Source organism: Orbicella faveolata, unplaced genomic scaffold, assembly GCF_042242905.1.
Source record: "Orbicella faveolata isolate gen_17 unplaced genomic scaffold, um_ofav_v1 contig_13, whole genome shotgun sequence".
NCBI lineage: Eukaryota > Metazoa > Cnidaria > Anthozoa > Scleractinia > Merulinidae > Orbicella > Orbicella faveolata.
The window spans coordinates 6503729-6523006 of NW_028301540.1; the positions used below are offsets into that span (position 1 = coordinate 6503729).

General features: G+C 39.9%; 2 protein-coding genes across 7 annotated transcripts in view; both read right to left on the minus strand.

The window, feature by feature from the left end:
* The window catches only part of LOC149114758 (uncharacterized), a 129087-nt gene that overhangs the window by 60510 nt on the left and 49299 nt on the right, over nucleotides 1–19278 (minus strand). For 2 of the 3 annotated variants that reach the window (XM_089284377.1, XM_089284375.1), the window contains exon 1: nucleotides 18563–18610. The exons of the other annotated variant lie outside the window; for it this stretch is intronic. The gene's annotated coding sequence lies outside the window, so the exon portion shown is untranslated. Of the gene's footprint in view, nucleotides 1–18562; nucleotides 18611–19278 lie in introns of those variants that run through there. 3 annotated transcript variants of the gene reach the window in all.
* LOC149114763 (uncharacterized) lies at nucleotides 1149–18889 on the minus strand. Of its 4 annotated transcripts, XM_089284354.1 has the most exons (6): nucleotides 18800–18889; nucleotides 18563–18610; nucleotides 15060–15122; nucleotides 10945–11014; nucleotides 4202–10041; nucleotides 1149–3120 (listed from the first exon to the last, which is right to left on the minus strand). In XM_089284354.1, exons 5-6 carry the CDS (start codon nucleotides 10009–10011, stop codon nucleotides 3102–3104), a joined length of 5829 nt encoding a protein of 1942 aa, XP_089140480.1. In that variant the 5' UTR covers nucleotides 10012–10041; nucleotides 10945–11014; nucleotides 15060–15122; nucleotides 18563–18610; nucleotides 18800–18889; the 3' UTR covers nucleotides 1149–3101. The 4 variants fall into 4 exon arrangements, with proteins under 4 accessions (XP_089140480.1, XP_089140478.1, XP_089140477.1 ...); XM_089284352.1 differs by lacking the exon at nucleotides 1149–3120 and having other exon boundaries at nucleotides 3913–10041; nucleotides 15068–15122; XM_089284351.1 differs by lacking the exon at nucleotides 1149–3120 and having other exon boundaries at nucleotides 3913–10041.

A 19278-nucleotide genomic window follows, 5' to 3' on the forward strand; every position in this document is an offset into this window, starting at 1 on the left:
TTTTCCTTCCGATCTATGAACTCGCTGCGATGAAAGAGCCAAAGAATTTACTTCATTTGCCTAAAACCACAAGAAATACTCGCAAACTTGCAAATAAATTAATGACCGTCGCTTCTGGCGAAATAAACTTCCAAAGTAAACACGATCTTATTAGTCACGTAGCGAAAGTGAAAGCTGCAACGTTAACGCATTCCATGGCTGACGTAATACCTTTTTTAGCGTATTTATTAATCCCTTTGAATCCAACGCTTCGATAAAACCAAAAGAAAATATATTTTACCCACAACAAAGGAAACAATATCCGTAAAATTATCCGTGTATTGATGTTTTAACAGCTTCTGGCGGAAAAAACATCACACATTGCGTGACTCGGAATTTGGCCGAGCGGAGGTCTGCGTCTGGTCACCGACAAAAAAAAAATAAATAAACCACGGGTAAACCTAGAACCGCGCTCGGCCCATGGCCGCGCGGTTAAAAAAAATAAATAAACCACGGGTAAACCTAGAACTGCGCTCGGCCCATGGCCGCGCGGTTAATAAGTTTCCATGAGTGGAATTTAATAAGGTTTAAGACAATCAAAAAATTATTTGCATCGTTTTGCGTTTTGATTTTTTGTCGTAAAACGTCGATCCAGAACAGTTCTGTCCAGCGTACTAGCAGTCTTCACATTTAATTTACCTCGGATAGCAAAGGTTTTTTCCCTCTCCTTTCTTGAATTGGGAATGGCTGGAACCTGCAAAACAAAAGGAAACCGTACCAAAACAGCTTCTGTTACCAGGAATTTCCTATGGCGATGACGTATTCCAAAATTTGTGGGTTTTTTTGTGATTGGCTGATAAATGCGCGCAAAAAATTAACCATCGCTGCCAAATTAGGAAAACATCTTTATATCCCCTTGTTTGCTGCTACCGCGGTTTATCGTTTCAAATAGGCCCCTTGCACGATCCGGTCATATGGTGCACAATCACACATGCTGAGACGCAAGTTGCACCGTGGGACTTCCAAAACAAGGCCAGGCCAAGGTGGACTGGTACGAGTTGCTTTGTTTTGGAAGTCCCAATGTGCAACTTGCTCACCAGCATGTTTGATTTTGTACCATGTGACCGGATCGTGCAAAGGGCCCATTGACTTAAGCTTCGCTCGTAAACTGACGTAACACAACAGTCTTTTTATTTTAGAAACCTATACGCTTAATTCAATTTAAATTTAGTCGCGTTCGAATCGATTCATTTACTTTTAGCAAAAAACTAAACTGAAAACTTTAAATCTCTCGGCAATAACCGTTATGAAAATATAATACGATTTGGTAAGAGTGTATAGTTAAACGATCGGTAGTAAAACATCTTTTCTACAAAGTCCAAATAAATTGCATTTCCTACAAAACCTACGTAAATTGAAAATATGTCCGTCTGCAAAGCCTATGATAAATTACTTTTTCTTTTTTACAAAACTAAATAAAATACAGTTTTGTAAACTGTATTTCCTAGTAACTTACACAGTGTCATTGACTTCTGATATTATACATGTTCGAGCTGTGGACAGAATTTGATTCTGATTAATCTCATATACACAGGTATCATCCTTAATCTTTCTTATGACGTAATAGCGTCTGGATGGAGGAATCTTTGCTGACGTCATTGTTTATATTTTGCCTTATTGGCATACGACTTTGCGAGGAGGATTGAGGCAGGCATCATGATAGATACGAATAGACCTCTTTAGCCTGGGCGGTTTGTTTTCTCATTGCAGACCACGTGATGATACTCTTGAGAATTCTCGCTTTCAAATATCTAAATAGTCGCATGTGTATGAATAAATAATTTTAAGATGGATAAAAGAACAATTCTCTAGAGAATATCACGTGGTCTAATATGCGAAAACAAACCGCCCAAGTTGAAGAGGTCTATAATAATGAATAATAATAATAATCAATCTTTATTTGTACTCACTCTTGCTAAAGAAAAAATCAGAATTTCAATGAAAATATTATTGATACACAGAGCGAGTATAACATACTTTAGTTCTTTCGGTGTAGTACTGGAGACATTCGCTTTCAAAAACTGCTGCAAAATTTCTGGAAGGCAAAAGCCCTAAAGAGCTGATACATTCCTCATAAAATTTTCAGCTTTTAAACCGACGTTACTGAGCAGTACATCAGGTTCAAATTGCTCGGGACAGTCAATCATGCCATGCCCTATGAATATTAAAAGCTGATATGTTTGTAGGTCGATCAAAAACTGAGGCGTTTTAGCTAATAACGCAAATATTATAAACAAAGATTCCCCCATAAGTAGTAAACTTCATTGAATTCTGAGGTAATCATTCAATACCTTGCAAAATTTAAGGTCTTTTTCCGTATTTACACGGCCACATCTACACACAAGCTGGCTGGGAGAATTTGAGACAGTTAAATAAACCAGCATTACAAGACTGACACACGCACATCGAAAAACTAAATTCTCAATTCTATTGCAACCACAAAATTGAAATAACATATTAAATTGAAAACACTCGAAGAGTGGTTCATTTAGCGCCTCCAAGAAGAATGTTTGGATTCAAAATTAGTCACGATTATTCTCTTGTACTGACAGCATGTACACTCTTGCCTTGCAAGTTTCTCTAATTTCCGTCATTTCTCTAAAGTGGTAAATGTAATTACTTTTTAATTACCTCAGTTTAACTTCGTAGCTTGAAATGTGTTTTCATACACTGCCCACGAACATTGCGTAACTTATTTACACTTAAATTCACCAATAAACTCTTTACAATTGTATTTTAGCAAATGATGAAATTGATTCCTTAACGCAATTTGAAACCTCTTAGTTTTCACAGAAGTTCGTGAAAAGAACTCATGACCTCGGTTTTCTCCCACCCCTTTCGCTCGCGATTCTTTGGTGTTGCGCACCTTACACGATCTTCTAGGAAATAAAGAGGCTCTCTGCAGCTTAAAATATCACATTTTAAACTAAATTCTATTTACAGATCTACTGAAAAGTCTGTCCTTTTCTTGGCTCAAATGGCTGGTACTCGATCAGTTTACTGCTACATCATCCAGTCAGCGGATTCGTCTGGAAATTCCAACTAGCTGCAGTGCACTCTTATCACTCTTTAGGCTTGATCCTGTCGCAAAAAACGAAAAAAAGAAAACGTAAAATTGAAATATGAGATCACATAAACAACATGATGTACAATAAGGTGGCCAGTCTAATCATACACACAGATCATTCTAATTGTGTAGGAAGACCACACATACATGTTATTTACCAGTGAAATATGTAACTGAATCCAAAAGAAATATCTCCATTCATTTATTTCAGCCATACAGGCCTGGGATGGGGGAGGAGGAGTTACAGGACACAAGAATCACCAAACTCAACATTGAGAGGAAGTTGTCTCAAGTCTGATGAAAACCATAGTCCATAGTCCATAGGTTCGAATCCTGTCGGGGACTTTAGATTTTTTCCCCATTCATGCTCGGGACAAACTGGTCGAAGTCATCTCATTGTTCACCCATGACCGAGTTTCACGTTTATCATAATTTCATTTCTATCTCAAGTTTTGTGTTGATATCCAGGATTACCTGATTTATTTAAGTATCGATAAACGTTTTTAACAATTTGAACTCCGCATCTTGCTTTTACCGCGTAGTGACTTCAACTGGGTTTCCAAAGAGTTTTCAGCCAATCACAGAAGGAGTTTAAACTATACCTATCCGAGTTTGTTCGCGATTGGTCCAATCGTGTTGGAACAATGCCAATGTTCGCTGTTGTCGTTGATTTGAGCAGCGCGACAAATGAGCCACACACAAAAAAATTGAACACAGATTCAGGGTTTTCCGCTAGGTTCGAGATTGTTTTCGTCACAGGACAGGATTTTTCAGTCAATTTAAAATTTATTTCTTCAAAATTATCATTTTTTTGTCGCTGGACCGTGAAGCATTTTTTTAATCCACGCTAGGTGTAACTGAAACTATTTTTATCGCTCGCTTGTGGTGCTGTTCAAGCCAACGAAATTTGAACCTAATTACCAGCCAATCAAAAATCGTCCGTTCCAGGGCTCAACAATCGCGCTACTCGAACATGATCGGTGAGATCAATTTTAATTCTTTTGTTGGAAAATCGTACTGATTGGTTAAAACCTCTCAGGTGGCTCGGTTGAAGTCACTGTATTGTAACTTTGTTCCTTATTAATAAAACCTGACCTTTTGCTCTTCCGGCTGTGTTCATCTCCCGGCAACTTCACACGAAGAACTTTGAAATTCAGGCTGGAATCCTTTAAGCCAGTGGCGATAAGACGTTCACGAGGACAAGCTGTTAAACTGTACACTTCGCTTTCCAAAGCAATCTCACTGAGCAGATCACCAGACTTGACATTAAACAGCTGAAAAAAATGACCTGTTAATGCACTACTGAGGCAGGTAACGTACTCCTCGTCACTGACGAACTTGCATTCAAGGGTTTTAGGAAACCAGTGCTCATGATTAGGTGGTTTCATTGTGCGGAGTCTTTCTCCCAAAACTACATCGAGGACGCAAAGGCCTCCGAAATCAGCCAGTACGCAATACTGTTCAGTAGGAGAAAATGTCTCGCATCGAGGAAGGGAAAAGGGTCCAAAAGGTCCAGATATCTTCCACAAAACAACATCACCACATTGCATCTGCAATTCCCGACGATCGATGCTTATCACGTGACATTTACTGTTGCATGCAACAAAGAGCCCACGAATAGTAATTGTTGACACAATGCCTTCCCTGGTTGTATCCACAATGATGACTTTCCTCTCTACTTCACGCTCTACTAAACACAGTACTTCACAGGCCACTCGTTCTTCTGATATGGGGATTACTGTATTGATATACTCTAAATCAGTCCAACGTCGGATGCACTCAGACAACTCAAAATTCCACAGCTCAAGGGTGTCACGACTGGTTTGCAACAAAACACCTTCTCTTACAGCTACAAGATTATATTCATTGAACCCATCAGTGTCTTCAAAAACTCTATGCCCAGGTTTAAACATACGACTTGAAATGTCCCAAGCCATGAGTGTTGCTAGACAGCCATCTGGTTTAGTAATAACAAGCAGCGTCTCACCATTCAACGATAATACGACTTTCAAAACAGTAGTCGTCAGTTTATCAAGCTGCAACATCTCTATGATGCTACTATCATAAGCAACTCTCAATACAGATTGATTATTCAGCACAAAAGCAAGACTGGGTCTTTGCAAGTCATGGATGGTATCTCTTTCTGATGGGAAGCAAAAGGGATCTCCTAATAAAAATCCGGTTTCACTACACGATTCAAATTCCCACGGCTGATAAGACACTTCATCACGGAAATTATTCAAAAAGAAGTCGCCGCCATTATTCATGTTGACGTCTAAACGGAAGAGATCGCACCAGGCACTGTTGAAAACCAAGCAGTAAAGGCAGCGACAGTCAGGGGAGAACTTCATCATTCCGCATACGTCTGAAATAGTTACTTTGGTTCTACAACCATCCATTACGTCAAGCAAACCAATAGAACCAGAAAGGTCGGAAATTGCTAGCAGTCTTCCATCACGAGACCAAGCAAAGGAAACAATATCGGCATCCCATTCAAAACGACTTATCTCTGAACCATCTGTCAGACTCCACATGATAACTGATTTGGCATCGTTGGTGCAATCAGTTAGCATCTTGGTCTTGTCTGCAGAAATTGAACAAATGCAGAAACAGCACTTGCTTGAACGAAAAAGTGGTTTCAGGTCCCCGTTAAACCTATAGGCATGGTTGAGGATTCCTGGTAAGACAAGGTTCTCTGTAGGATGAAACACAACCGAGCGGTATAATGACTTGGGAGGATAAACCAGATCCTCGTCACGATACATGCAGTTGTGGTAATTTTCCCATGCCCTATATGGTTCGTGGAGAGGATCATCGTCATCACACTTGAAGTAGTAATCTTTCGTTACCTTGACATCTCGTTTCCATAGCTGCTTGCCAGTATGGAGCGACCATAGCTGGATCGTGTTATCATAACATTCGCATACCATGTAGTCTAACTGCGGTGAGACATCAAAACAAGCAACGGCAGCTGAACATTGAAATTTAGTTTGAATACGCCCTAGCAGTCCAGTAGTCTTTGAAACTCCGGCACTGTCTTTCATCAGTTTATCAAGCTGCAACATCTCTATGATGCCACTATGATAAGCAACTCTCAATACAGATTGATTATTCAGCACAAAAGCAAGACTGGGTCTCTGCAAGTCATGGATGGTATCTCTTTCTGATGGGAAGCAAAAGGGATCTCCTAATAAAAATCCGGTTTCACTACACGATTCAAATTCCCACGGCCGATAAGACACTTCATCACGCAAAACATCTAAAGAAAAGTTGCCCTCATTTTCCATGTGGACGTCTAAACGAAAGAGATCGCACCAGGCACTGTTGAAAACCAAGCAGTAAAGGCATCGACAGTCAGGGGAGAACTTCATCATTCCGCATACGTCTGAAATAGTTACTTTGGTTCTACAACCATCCATTACGTCAAGCAAACCAATAGAACCAGAAAGGTCGGAAATTGCTAGCAGTCTTCCATCACGAGACCAAGCAAAGGAAACAATATCGGCATCCCATTCAAAACGACTTATCTCTGAACCATCTGTCAGACTCCACATGATAACTGATTTGGCATCGTTGGTGCAATCAGTTAGCATCTTGGTCTTGTCTGCAGAAATTGAACAAATGCAGAAACAGCACTTGCTTGAACGAAAAAGTGGTTTCAGGTCCCCGTTAAACCTATAGGCATGGTTGAGGATTCCTGGTAAGACAAGGTTCTCTGTAGGATGAAACACAACCGAGCGGTATAATGACTTGGGAGGATAAACCAGATCCTCGTCATAACACACGTAGTAGTGGTAATTTTCCCATGTCCTATATGGTTCGTAGAGAGGAACATCGTCATCACACTTGAAGTAGTTATCTTTCGTTACCTTGACATCTCGTTTCCATAGCTGCTTGCTAGTATGGAGCGACCATAGCTGGATCGTGTTATCAAAACATTCGCATACCATGTAGTCTAACTGCGGTGAAACATCAAAACAAGCAACGGCAGCTGAACATTGAAATGTGGTTTGAACACGCCCTTGCAGATCCTCCTTGTGCAAGTATTCTATATACGCCATTTCAGAATATTTCGTCTTTAAAAGGTTTAAAGCTCGAGATGACAGTTCAGGTCCGCCCTCGTTCAACAAGGTTTGAAAGATGGTGTGGGGAAGTTTTTCTAATGTTGCCATATGCTTTCTTAACAAAACCAACAAAGTGTTAAGGGCCCCATGACATTTTTCGATGCCCACTTGCTTCTGAACACAAACCACGTCTTCAGACGCTAGTGTAACATTCACACACAACTTTGCGTACACAAGCTCTATGTCCAAAACAAATTTCGTAACAACGTCCTCAAGGCTGCATACTCTCGCATCCTCTGGTTGTAGCATGTGTTGAACTCCATGTCGCAGAGCGTACTTTGCGGTGTCACGGAACTGTGCGCCGTCAACGCCTTTTCGTTTCACCTCATCAAGCTCATCAATGCAGAGTTTAGAAAGGACTTCATGGCCTTCTTTTTCGTCCACACTGAACTGGTGCTGTTCGTACTTATATTTTTCAATCAACCAGTCTTTGACCGACTTGTGAAAGAAGTGAATGCACTCGTCTTGAACGGGTAAAATTGCCGAGACACAAGCAATAGCCACATTTACCTTTCGTTGAACCAATGATGTCGATTTACCTGGTAGCAACAATTTAGACACGAAACCAAGTGGCAATGGCTCTCTTACAGCTGCGACGCCACACAGGAAATTCCAAAAGTGGTCCTCCGTGACGTTAAGTTCCTTACAAAGTTCAGTCTCCAGACGCTTGAAATACGACTGGTATACAGACGAAATACCTGATGGTAAGATGCTGTCCAGCAGTTCAGGGGTTAAAACTGGCACTTCCTTCTTTATGAAATCTGCCAGGTAATGTGCGTATAGCATGACTCCCTCTGACTTTTGAACCAGCGCTTGCAAGATGATTTCTCGATGCTCAGATTGCAATAAATGACCGAGTCGCTTTTCAAAGCAGAATTGAATATCCTTCACGTTCTCTTCAACGTTTGGATCCAGCTGCAAGGGGCGCAAATTCTTTAGAGTTTCTGCTACGTTTCTTTCCGGTCGCGTTGTCACCAGAAATCGAATCCACAGTGGAAGACTTTGGAAGTAATTAGCAATTACGTCTACAAGCTCATTTCGTCCCTGGAATTCGCTTTCGTCCAGTCCATCTATTACCATCAGATAGGTCAAACCAGAGTCGTTCAAGCTGGCTAGAGGTTCTTCAAACAGCACTTCGAACAGATCCATCACCTCCATGTTGTTTATCTCCACACCCAGATTTCTTGACAGCTTTTCTACGAGAGCTTTCTTGTAGTCTGGCAGAGAATCACACAGCTGACTGGCTAAAGACTGTAGCATCACCTTGGGATTCCTGTGGCGCGCCCTGCCATGCTGACAAAAGTGGCTTCCGGCTAGCCGCCCAGCTTCTTGCATCTTTTCACACATAACGGCTGAGATTACAGACTTCCCCATCCCAGCATTTCCACTGATCACCATCACACGATTTGGGCAACTTCTGTCTTCTAACCAACTCTCGACTTCGGCTAGGATTGACAAACGCGTTCCCTCTACGTATCTGTCGGCGTGATCTCTTACATTCTTCAAGGTATCAATCTTAGCGAGTTTCTTGAGAATTTCGTTTTCTCTGTGCTTTTCTCTTCGCCCTTCAGAGTCTTCACCTCTTTCCTTCAAATCTTGTCGCATAGCTTCAAAGTGTTCATCTTGGGCTGTCAATAGCTTCTCGTGGCTTTCTTCTACTCTTGACTTTGTCTCCTGAAGTATCTGATGGAATTCTTCCTGTCTGTCGAGCAGCTTCGCAACTCCCCTCTCTGTGTTCGTTTGCCTCTCACTTATTTTCTGAATTACTTTGCTATCATCAGTTTGAGTTTCACGAACATTTGTGACAACTTGATGTGTTTTTCTCTCGATCTGAAATACCTCTTGTAGCTTCATGTTGCTATCTTGAATTGTCCCACCATCTTCTAGTTGTTTTTGACGTACTTCATCAACAATTTGCTGTGTTTGGATCTGGGACTGGCGTACTTCATCAACGGTTTTCTGTGTTTCAGTCTGGGACTGACGTACTTCATCAACAGTTTGCTGTGTTTGGATCTGGGACTGACATACTTCATCAACAGTTTGCTGTGTTTCGGTCTGTACCTGATGTACTTCTTCCAGTTTCTTCTTGCTATCCTGAAGTATTCTACGATCCTCTAGTTGAGTCAAATGCACTTCATCAACAGCTTGTTGTACTTCGGTTTGAGATAGAAGTATGTCCTCCAGCTGTGACTTAATATCCTGTTCGCTGACAGACCATTCGCATAACACACCTATGTAGTCTTCCTCTCCACCATGCTCTGCCTTTAATCTATCAATTTCTGCCTTATCCAAGCCGAGACCATGAAGAGCGCCACTAATTTGGCGCCAAAAGGCATTGAAAGTAGGTGTATCAATACCGGTAGTGGTAATATGACCGTACAACTCATTCCGGAAAAACTTGATGCGAGCAAGGTTTGCCTCACGAGAGTGGTCCCTGGGGTGTGGTTTCCTGTGCCACCCTCCATGGGGAGGAGAAAGTCCACAAATGTTGGTCAGGAGGAGGAACAGAAGAGAAATGTCAAAATTCTTGGAATTTGGGAGGCCTCCTCCAGTTGGGAACAATTTGTTCCACTGAGGTGTATGCAAATGTCCATCCCTAAAGAGGTCATTGAGAGTACTATAGTGGCTGTTTAGGCTAGTCGCCAGACGTGATGGAGGATAATACTGGTCAAAATGTTTCTTTAGAACTGTTGTTCCACCATCAATGAGAAGTCTGCTCAGCTTGGCTCCATTTGTCTTCTCCACAGAGCTTGCCAGGGGTGAAGGTACAGCAGTTGCCATCTTCAACCAAAGTCAAGCCTTCAATCGTATCTGTATGAATAAGAAATAGCTTTACCTTCTTTCGCTCTTTCACGCGGGCAAATATTACATGCAGTGAAATTGGTTGAACTCTCTGGGTGCAGGGCAGTTGGAGGGGGGGGGGGGGGGGGAGGGGAAGAAAGCAGTTCAATTGTATAATACTTTGGCTACCTGTTTCCAGTCCATTCATTCCAGGAAACATGTATAGTAAAATCCCACATCGCAGACAGTGCCTTAATACAGAAACCCGCTCATTATGAGCAGTTATGTTTGTCTCATTAAAAATTCATACGCTTAATACCGACAACGGACACTTTTCTGCGACTCGAATGACACGCTTTCGTACAGTGTACAAATTTAACCTCGGTTTACGGACATTAGTTATCTTGTGCACTGTATATGTGCTAATCGTACCGCCAGAAATGGAAGTTGCTGGAAGTCAACATTTTTTTTTAATCCCTATCACCTGTCTTTTCTTCTGACTACCTGAATGTGCGTCCGGCCCTCTTCATTTTGAACTTAAATTACAGCTGTCAGACGCTACACATCATTCCGGTTCCTTTGAATTTTCTGCTTTAGTCTAAAAACACGTGTCCTTTACGTTTTTTTCTAACTTTTGCTGTCTCCGGTGGCTGTGTTAGTCAGTTGCACTGTTTAGTTAAAGTATCATTGTTGATAAATCAAGAATTAAGCGTTCCCCGTTTAGATTCTAATTAATGATGGATATCACTTGGGCGTTCTGCAAATCTTTCCCTGATTTTAGCATTCAAAGTAAAGCACTGTAACCGAGTTTAATTTTGCATCACATTTTTCAAACTTTACAAGCTTGCTGATTGAGAACCACTGCGATATATAATGAGCATTCCACACAAATAAGGTCCATGTAGATGCACTTGATTCTACCAGAGACCCTACCAGTAGCCAGTGTTCTTCTAGATAGCTATTTTGCAGCCCTTTAATGAGACAATGTCCCTCTCTGCCTTCACTGAAATCAAAATGAAAGTAACATTATTTACACAGTACAAGACTAGTATATGTACATTTTGGATAGAGTCTGCAGAAAGTACCAAGGCAATACTGTGACTAAGACAGCTGGGCAGAACAATAATTAAAATCAGGCAATCAGAATGCTTTATTGCTGGCCCATTATTTTATGAGTATTGGACCTAATAAAATTAATATTCAGCTGTTTGTCAATCAGAGTCGAGCAATAAATCACTTTAATGATAAAGATGAAATGTTCATTATGTCAAGAGTGTGGGGATAAGGAAAAAATCTCGTCTCTGCATTTATGAATACGTACTTCGCAGATACCTGGTCGGCCACTCTATCCATGGAGCCACGGGAAGACTCATGGTGGACTAGGCCATTTACTTATTTCACATGGGACAATAGTTCTGCGAATTGCTAGGTTCAGCAATGTCAATTTGTCACGTGTGACAAACAATCAGCGAGATAAAAAGTTTTGAGACACCCAGAGGGTGGAAGTTTTCAGGGTCCCCATGAAAACCTTTTGACTTTCTTATTTTTCTTGAAATAAAAGGTCCCATCTCACTGAAACAAACTACTGAGTAAGTATTCTTAACTACTTAGCCATACACGTAAGCACTTCTGCCTAAATGCTTTCATTTTACTTTTTAATCATTTCTGACTGATGTTCTCAAAATCACTAGTTCATGTCTGACAAAACCAGACAAAAATGAAAAATGTCAGAAGATGAGCATCAGGCAATTCAATCTCTTTCCTGTTTTAATTGGTTGCAAAAATTCCCACCCAAATAGCAACCATGGCAAAATTTATAGACTGAAATACCGAAAATCCTTGAATTACATGTAGTGTCTCTCATCAAATAAGTGCCCCCTTTGAATAAGCGCCCCTCTCGTCAGCCAAATCCCTCCGTTTTATGAATGAGTACTGAGACAACAGAGGATGTCTTAGTATTGGCTATGTTTAATCACAAGCAACAGTAAGTGAATATCAACTCATTCAAGCACTACGCATTGGCTGTCGCAACTGATGGTAGCAAAGATCCACTGATTCATTGCCTAAAGCCCAACCAACATTGTTCAGCAGCCCTATACCAGCTAACTTAGGGGTTATATTACGTAGTTCTTCAAGAGAAAAAGGATCCTTCTGAGACTTTGGGGGTCTGACACAGTCTGATGGAGAGGACATGGCACATGACTTTTGGAGGGCCTGTAGTTTAATTGTGTCCCTCATAGCATCATTTGCGCCCTTGCTTCACTTGGGCACAAATGATGCTACTTGGGCGTCAAATAGACTATATGCCTGTCAAAAGTCATTCGGTTATCATTAATATCAATACACAAGGCCAAATTGTACAAATTCATTTAAATTAATAGAAAAAAAAAAATGCTTAACAGAGATGTAGCATGAAAACACAATACTGAACTTTAGTTGTTGCTACAATACAATCAGCTAAACAAGAGTCAATTCCTTTTTGTTTACGATGAAAGCCAAAGATAATCTAGTTTAAAAAGATTAGTAAAAATGATTAGCAAAAATCAAATGACTGCCTTGTAAGCTCCTGCCATCTCTCTCTGCTGCGGTGAGCAAAATGAAAACAGGACAAAAACCAAATAAACTCAACTAAAATTCCCACATCTTTCCAAACCATGCCTGTGTTCTGCCCTTCCATGGCGCATTGATTCAATTTCTACCTTTCTCCTGACTGAATAGGTGATTTGTGCTTTGGTTTTGCATTGTTTTCTTTTTTAGATAGCTTGGCCTTCCCTTCAAACATTTTGTCAGCAGACATGAATTCTTTCTCTTGCAAAATGTTTATGTTTTGAGATCCACTGTAATAATTATTTTTTCTTTTCCTACACCGTTTCTCAAACTTTTTATTCCCTGTTCAGTTGTTCTCTTAGTGTTTTTTGCATGAGCTTTTTGCTCAATTTCCTCCAGTTGCTTGTTGTCTAATTCCAAGTTTTGACTGAAGAAAAACTGAAAATTTGGGACTTCAAAATCTCCAAACCTCACACGTTCACTACAGAACTACAAAGTGAGCAAGTGCAAACTCATCCACAAAATTTGTGCCAATTCTAGAATTGAAATGGTATCCTCAGGATCTCACTGGCCGAACAAAGTTGTTTGACACCTCTGCAGCCAATCAGAATCACGGCTGCAAATGCATTTTCAGCCCGTGCATTTCCTGTTTAGCCCGCAAAATGGCAAGTGTTACAGAAGGCACTTTGTCATTTGGCTGTGTGTATTGATAATAAGCAATTATTGGATGAGGTTTTGGTGATATCCAGAAAAGCCAAGGTCGAGGTAGGGGTTATCAGCCTCCGCCTTCAGCTTCGGCTAATAACCCTTACTGAGACCTTGATTATTCTGGATATCACAAAAGCCAAACCTAATACTTGTTTTATTATACATTGAACAACAAAAAATGGAAGTCAAGGTTTTGCTTTTTCACTGACAGTTAGCAACACAAATCACGTGATCTTGACATGATTACCCTTAGAAATCATGCACCTTAGTCATGCATGACATGATTACCCATGACCTTGAGTGTCCTTGACATGATTACTGTATAATCTGCAGCTAAATGATGTCACAGGTCATGTTTGTCAAACTATGTTAACTGTGTATGCAGTATTAGATCTATTACATCTTTTAGGAGAGCATTGGCAACCGGAAGGGCCGCCAAATGGAGCACCATAACTATAGGAACAGAACCACATGCATACATAGAAATAGAAACCCATGCAACTCTTTTTTCATGGTCAATATGGCTAGTGGCATGGATTGCGGGCGCATGTGCCCTTTGATGACAAAAATGATGTCACACAACATAGCGGCCATACTCCAGCTAATACAATGTACCAAGTCATACAGCCCTGGTTTACAGCATACATCTTTGATATTGGACATCTATGTTATGGTCAATTGACACTTGTCAAAACAAGGTATCTGCTGACCAGTATCATGTGACCATATTGCAGACTCATGTTTTTAGTTCATTGAGATCACATTTTTTTTAAGTTGACTGCTGACCAAGTGTTGTTTTTCAATTGGATCGCAGGCTCAAGCCAGGTTAACTTGTTGCACTAAGGGCCGGGTTGTTTGGAAGACGGTTAATGCTAACCCAAGATTAAAAGTTAACTGAACTGTAAATTTATCTTAAATGTTTTTACTGCTTTGTGTAGTTTGAGATTATTCAAACTCAAAACAGAAGGCCAAACAATATAAACAGAAAACCTCACCACAAAGTTACAAAACTCAAATGAAAATTCTTCCTTATGACCTGGGTTAGCTTAATTGGGCTTTGAATAACCTGGCCAAAAAGCTCTGCTTGTGGGCTTTCTGGAAAAATAATTACAGTGTATAAGAAACAACTGTACTGCTATTAATATTAAACCTTTAAAATCAGCTTCGTATTTTGATACACGGCTTATGTTGTTTACGCACAGTTGTGTAACAAAAGCAATCATATCTGGCCACGATTTTGGAAAAATTGACTAAGCACCCTCCCTCGATTAAGCACCTAGCTCCCTCAAACAAGCACTGACCACCCTCCCCAGGCACTAACATTTCGAGGATTTATGGTAATTTCTGTTTATCAGTCATTGATATAACAAATATTTTTGTGATAATTAATATTCTTATTATAACTGACTAGGATTCTTGCTGGGATCCAGGAGGAGATTTTTTTCTGGGCAGGATCGCAACAAGGACAGATTTCTAGGCAGGATTCTTGCTGAGATGCCCGGCGGGAAATTTTCCCCAGAGGATTGAGCAGGGACAACTGGCCACTTCAGTGGGATCACCGCTATCCCGCCAGGATCCCTGTACCTATTTTACAACTGAAGGGTTCTCCCATCATTTCAGTAGTGATCACTTTAATATATGTTTGCATCACATTTCTTCATGACATATTCTAGATGTTGTCTAATTGAGTAAAGTAACCCTAATTGAAATTTACCATGTACACTATAAGTAACTGTTATATTTTATGTAGTTTTTAAAGTAAAGTAATAAGTTCTGGATGTAAACAATCATACCATTTGACCAGTGTTCCTCCAGTTAGTCAATTCTCTGTCCTTTAAGCTTCATCTCTGCTTTCACTGCAATCAAGATTCAAATTATTTAGTAATTTACACATAATATGATTTGCTCTAAATAACATAAAACTTGACAGTACTTTCCAAAAAATTAAACTTTAACTGCGTATTCTTTTGAAAAAGACTTTGTGCTTCTCGTTGTTACATTTCATGCATTAAATCCCTGAAACATTTTTTAAATTCAGAAGTTTGGTTTCAAAAGATCAATAAAATTAATATTGCCTCCTTGTAAAATGAGCATCTTGCTAGCTATTCAATTGTCCTGAAAAACATTAAAGTACTTACCTTATTAGTAATTTTATTTAAAAGCAATTCACCATATATGTATTCCCCTCTGAATTATGTAAACCCATTGTTTGTGTTTCTTTTAAAGATGGGTAAATAAAGCTTATTATCATTAAGGAAAATATTCCTTCTCTCTGTCCAGGTGCATGTTGCTTTTTTAACTACTAGTCAGAATTATTAACTCACTTGATTTGTTCAACAACAATTATTGGAGATCCCAACCTTCCAACCCTCCCTTCTCTTATCAGCCTTTCATTTACTGACCACTCAGTCAGGCCTCTCTCTCAAATTCCACCCTCAGCCTCCCCTCCCCTTTCTCATGTCCCACTTCCATGGGTAAGGCAGTTGACCACTAATATACATGTAATGATGGTGGATTTATCAGCTCCCTTCAAGGCCCTTCCTCCAAACAGCCTTTCCTCAAGTGAATTAAGAGCTGGCTAAGCCTAAGCCACCCCGTTGATATTACACTATAAATTATGTCTATAGGGCATGTAGTTGGACTCAATAGAACTGCTATCAAGGAAATGGTGATATAAATATGAAGCATAGACCTGTGGCTAACTGAGTACATGTAGCTGTTGTCATCAGGATCTAGTAAGGTTGCAAACCTGGGGTGGGTGGGATGAGGAGATTTTGGCCTTGTGTTACATGTAAATCTGGGTGGAATAGACTTAACAATACAATTGGATGTTTGTTATTCTTGTGTCTGGCCCTCAGATAGACTGTAGACAGGTAGAATATCTTTAAATGCTTAAGCTAAAGTAGTAGCATGTCATGCCCAAAGTTGGTATAAGCTGACTGCTATGCTTGGATGAATTCCTGAAGCCAATGGGGTAGGGTATCACCCTTCCAGGTTCCAACTCAGACCATCAGGCCACCATGCAAGTACCCCAATACTCCAACTTAACCATAATATAGACCTCAGTCAACCTAACCACACAAATGAGATCCTGAACCAACTGGACCTGCAGATCGATATATACTCCACAGTATAAGGCCACCATGCAAGTCTTCCATTAAGAATACCCCTTTACCCCCACCAACCATAATAGAGACCTCCGTCAACCTATCCACACAAACAAGATCCTTAACCAATTGGACCTGTAGATATATACTCCACAATCTAAGGCCACCATGTAAGTCTTCCATTAAGAATACCCCTATACCCCCAGCAACCATAAAAGAGACCTCAGTCAACCTAGCCACACAAACAAGATCCTTAACCAATTGGACCTGCAGATATATACTCCTCAATCTAAGGCCACCATGCCAGTCTTCCATTCAGTATACCCCCATATCCCCACCAACCATAATAGAGACCTAAGTCTACCTAACCACACAAAAGAGATGCTTTACCAATTGGCCCTGCAGATAGACTCCACAAAACAGTGACCAAAATATAATATCAGGTGCTACCATGCCAGAAAACAAAAATTATTATTAAGCAAGCATGGCTCTTAACTGCTACACCCTCCTCATTAAGCATAGATATTTAAGACACATTGTTTATTATGCCAACTGAATGCCTAAATGCATGTCTACATGTAGCTGCCTTACATCACATTTTGGACCTTTTTTCTTTTTCCTGGCTCTAATTTGCCTCATTCTCGTAAATTGACTAGAAATTGTATTTTAAACATTGACCTGGACCAACACTCGTTTGCAAATTTTTGGAAGAAAATCTGCCTGGGTTAAGAAAGCTTTCTCTCAAGCAAAGATGGTGGCATCTAGCTTCTGTTTATAGCATAAGAAGTCAAAATTAAATCCCTCAGAATCTGACATAAGGTGGATATGCCCTTCAATTGTTTAATTACATCATGGATGTGTAATCAGGTAAGACCATAGAATTATTTTTCCAGTGCATGACCTCTGCCATCTGTATAATGAGTCCTTAATGGTGCATGTTCATAGGAAAACTGAAAAAATGTGGTTTTCAGCCAAGCAGATTTCAAAATAGCAATCAATCAACCAGAACTTGAACAAGCATTTTTTTCCAATAATTGTTGCAATTTAACAGCGAGCACAGACCACAAGGTATTTTAATTAATCTTTGTTGGGCACGTCTTCACATATAGGGCTGTCTAAGTACAAAATGTGTTTTCAATTTCTAAAGAAAATGCTGAGTGTAAATTTAAATATCAAAGAATATGGGGTTTGTACAGACTACTGGGGTATTAATACTGACATATAAGAACAACTTCTTCCCGTATCTCTGTTAACGTTAACTCTGGGAAATATCAAATACCATTAATTTCAAAATTTATGTCAGCTTGCTGTGACATTCAACTGATCTACAATCCCAAATTTTGTGCTCTAAAATTATGTTCATTGAAGTGCAAACTAATTTTGTTTGCATGTTGGATCCTAATGGTACTCACTGAATGCATGAATAAGAATTTGAGACTATGAAAAATCTTTTGCATTTAAAACCCATTTATTTATAATTATTACGTCTTCTGTGCACAAACTGGTCTAGAGTAGGAAATGTAAACAAAATAGTAAATATATTCAAAGTCAAACAATTTGTCCATTGAGGACAAATGAATCTCGGGTTTCAAATGATAAAATATACAACTGAACCGTAATATTAAACACTTCTAAATGTACTGATAACTCTTTTTGTTTGTGGGGCCAATAACAACCAACAGGCAAATAAAAATCTAGCAACGAAAATATATAGGTGGGATATTTCCAAAGGCAAATTCCCGATGATACCGCTGTAATTAAAATACTGACCAGAATACTTGATTCATCATAAAGGTTGCAAACCAGTCATTACTTAACTGTTATGGTCATAATTCAGGGAGTCTAAAGCCTAATCTGTGATTACTTCTAGTATAAAGACAGTTTAGACTTCACAGACAAGCGGGAGAGTATTATACAACCAATCAGCCAACAAGAAACCCGCTATGAGAGAGTTGACGGTACACAGAATGTTCCCTTCGATCTTCATCTTCTTCCATCAAAGCGACCTACAGTCGATATTAATGATTGTTTGACCCCAGGAGCCCAAAGGAACCAGACATAAAGGTTTTGATTTTTGGAATTATTTTAAGTTAAGCTCTTTACAGCATGCCAGTGCGGATGATTTTTCAGCTGTCCAAACTGGAAAAAACCAAGCTGGATTGTTACTCACAGTTTACTAAATTTCGTACCTGTATGCCGTCAATCACATCTTCACTTCGAATTCCACAGAACAAGACCTGCAATAGATGACAATAATTCACTGAAGACGAAGAAAGCTTGGCACAAATTACTCAACATCGATTGAAGAAATCGAAAGCGGAAGTGAATCCTTCGATCACAGAAATATATGTTCAAACAAGCAAATAATTCTAAACGCTGTGTTGCTGTTAATAGGTCACGGAAACCGAATATCATTCTCAACTAACCTTGCTGTCGAAAATGGATCCGTAGTTGCCCAAAGGTAGAAAATTTCGAATCTCAGCAAAAGAGCAAAACAACACCCTTCCTTGGCAGCTTCCTTGGAATGCAAACCAAAGTGCCAGTGCCACCCGCAGGGAGATCTGGGACAGACCCAAGCCCCAACCTCGTCGCCAGGGCCTTCTCCACTTTTCAAAATGGCGGGTCTGAGGACGAGGTTGTTTTCAATGCACAAACTCTGGAATGGCGCTGAAATTTCAACTTATGAACTGTGGAATACTGCTATGAGAGAGTGTGGAATAGAAGACAGCTGAACTGCAGGCTACATGAGATGATGTTTCCTCATTTGTATTTGCTATTCAATTTAATTTCATACCCAAAGACTGAAGGTTAAATAGCCCACAGTTTCCCATACCAATTCTAAAAGTTCCCCGTAGTAATGTAATACAAGTTATCTTTCAGTATCATACTGTACCATCATCAGTTT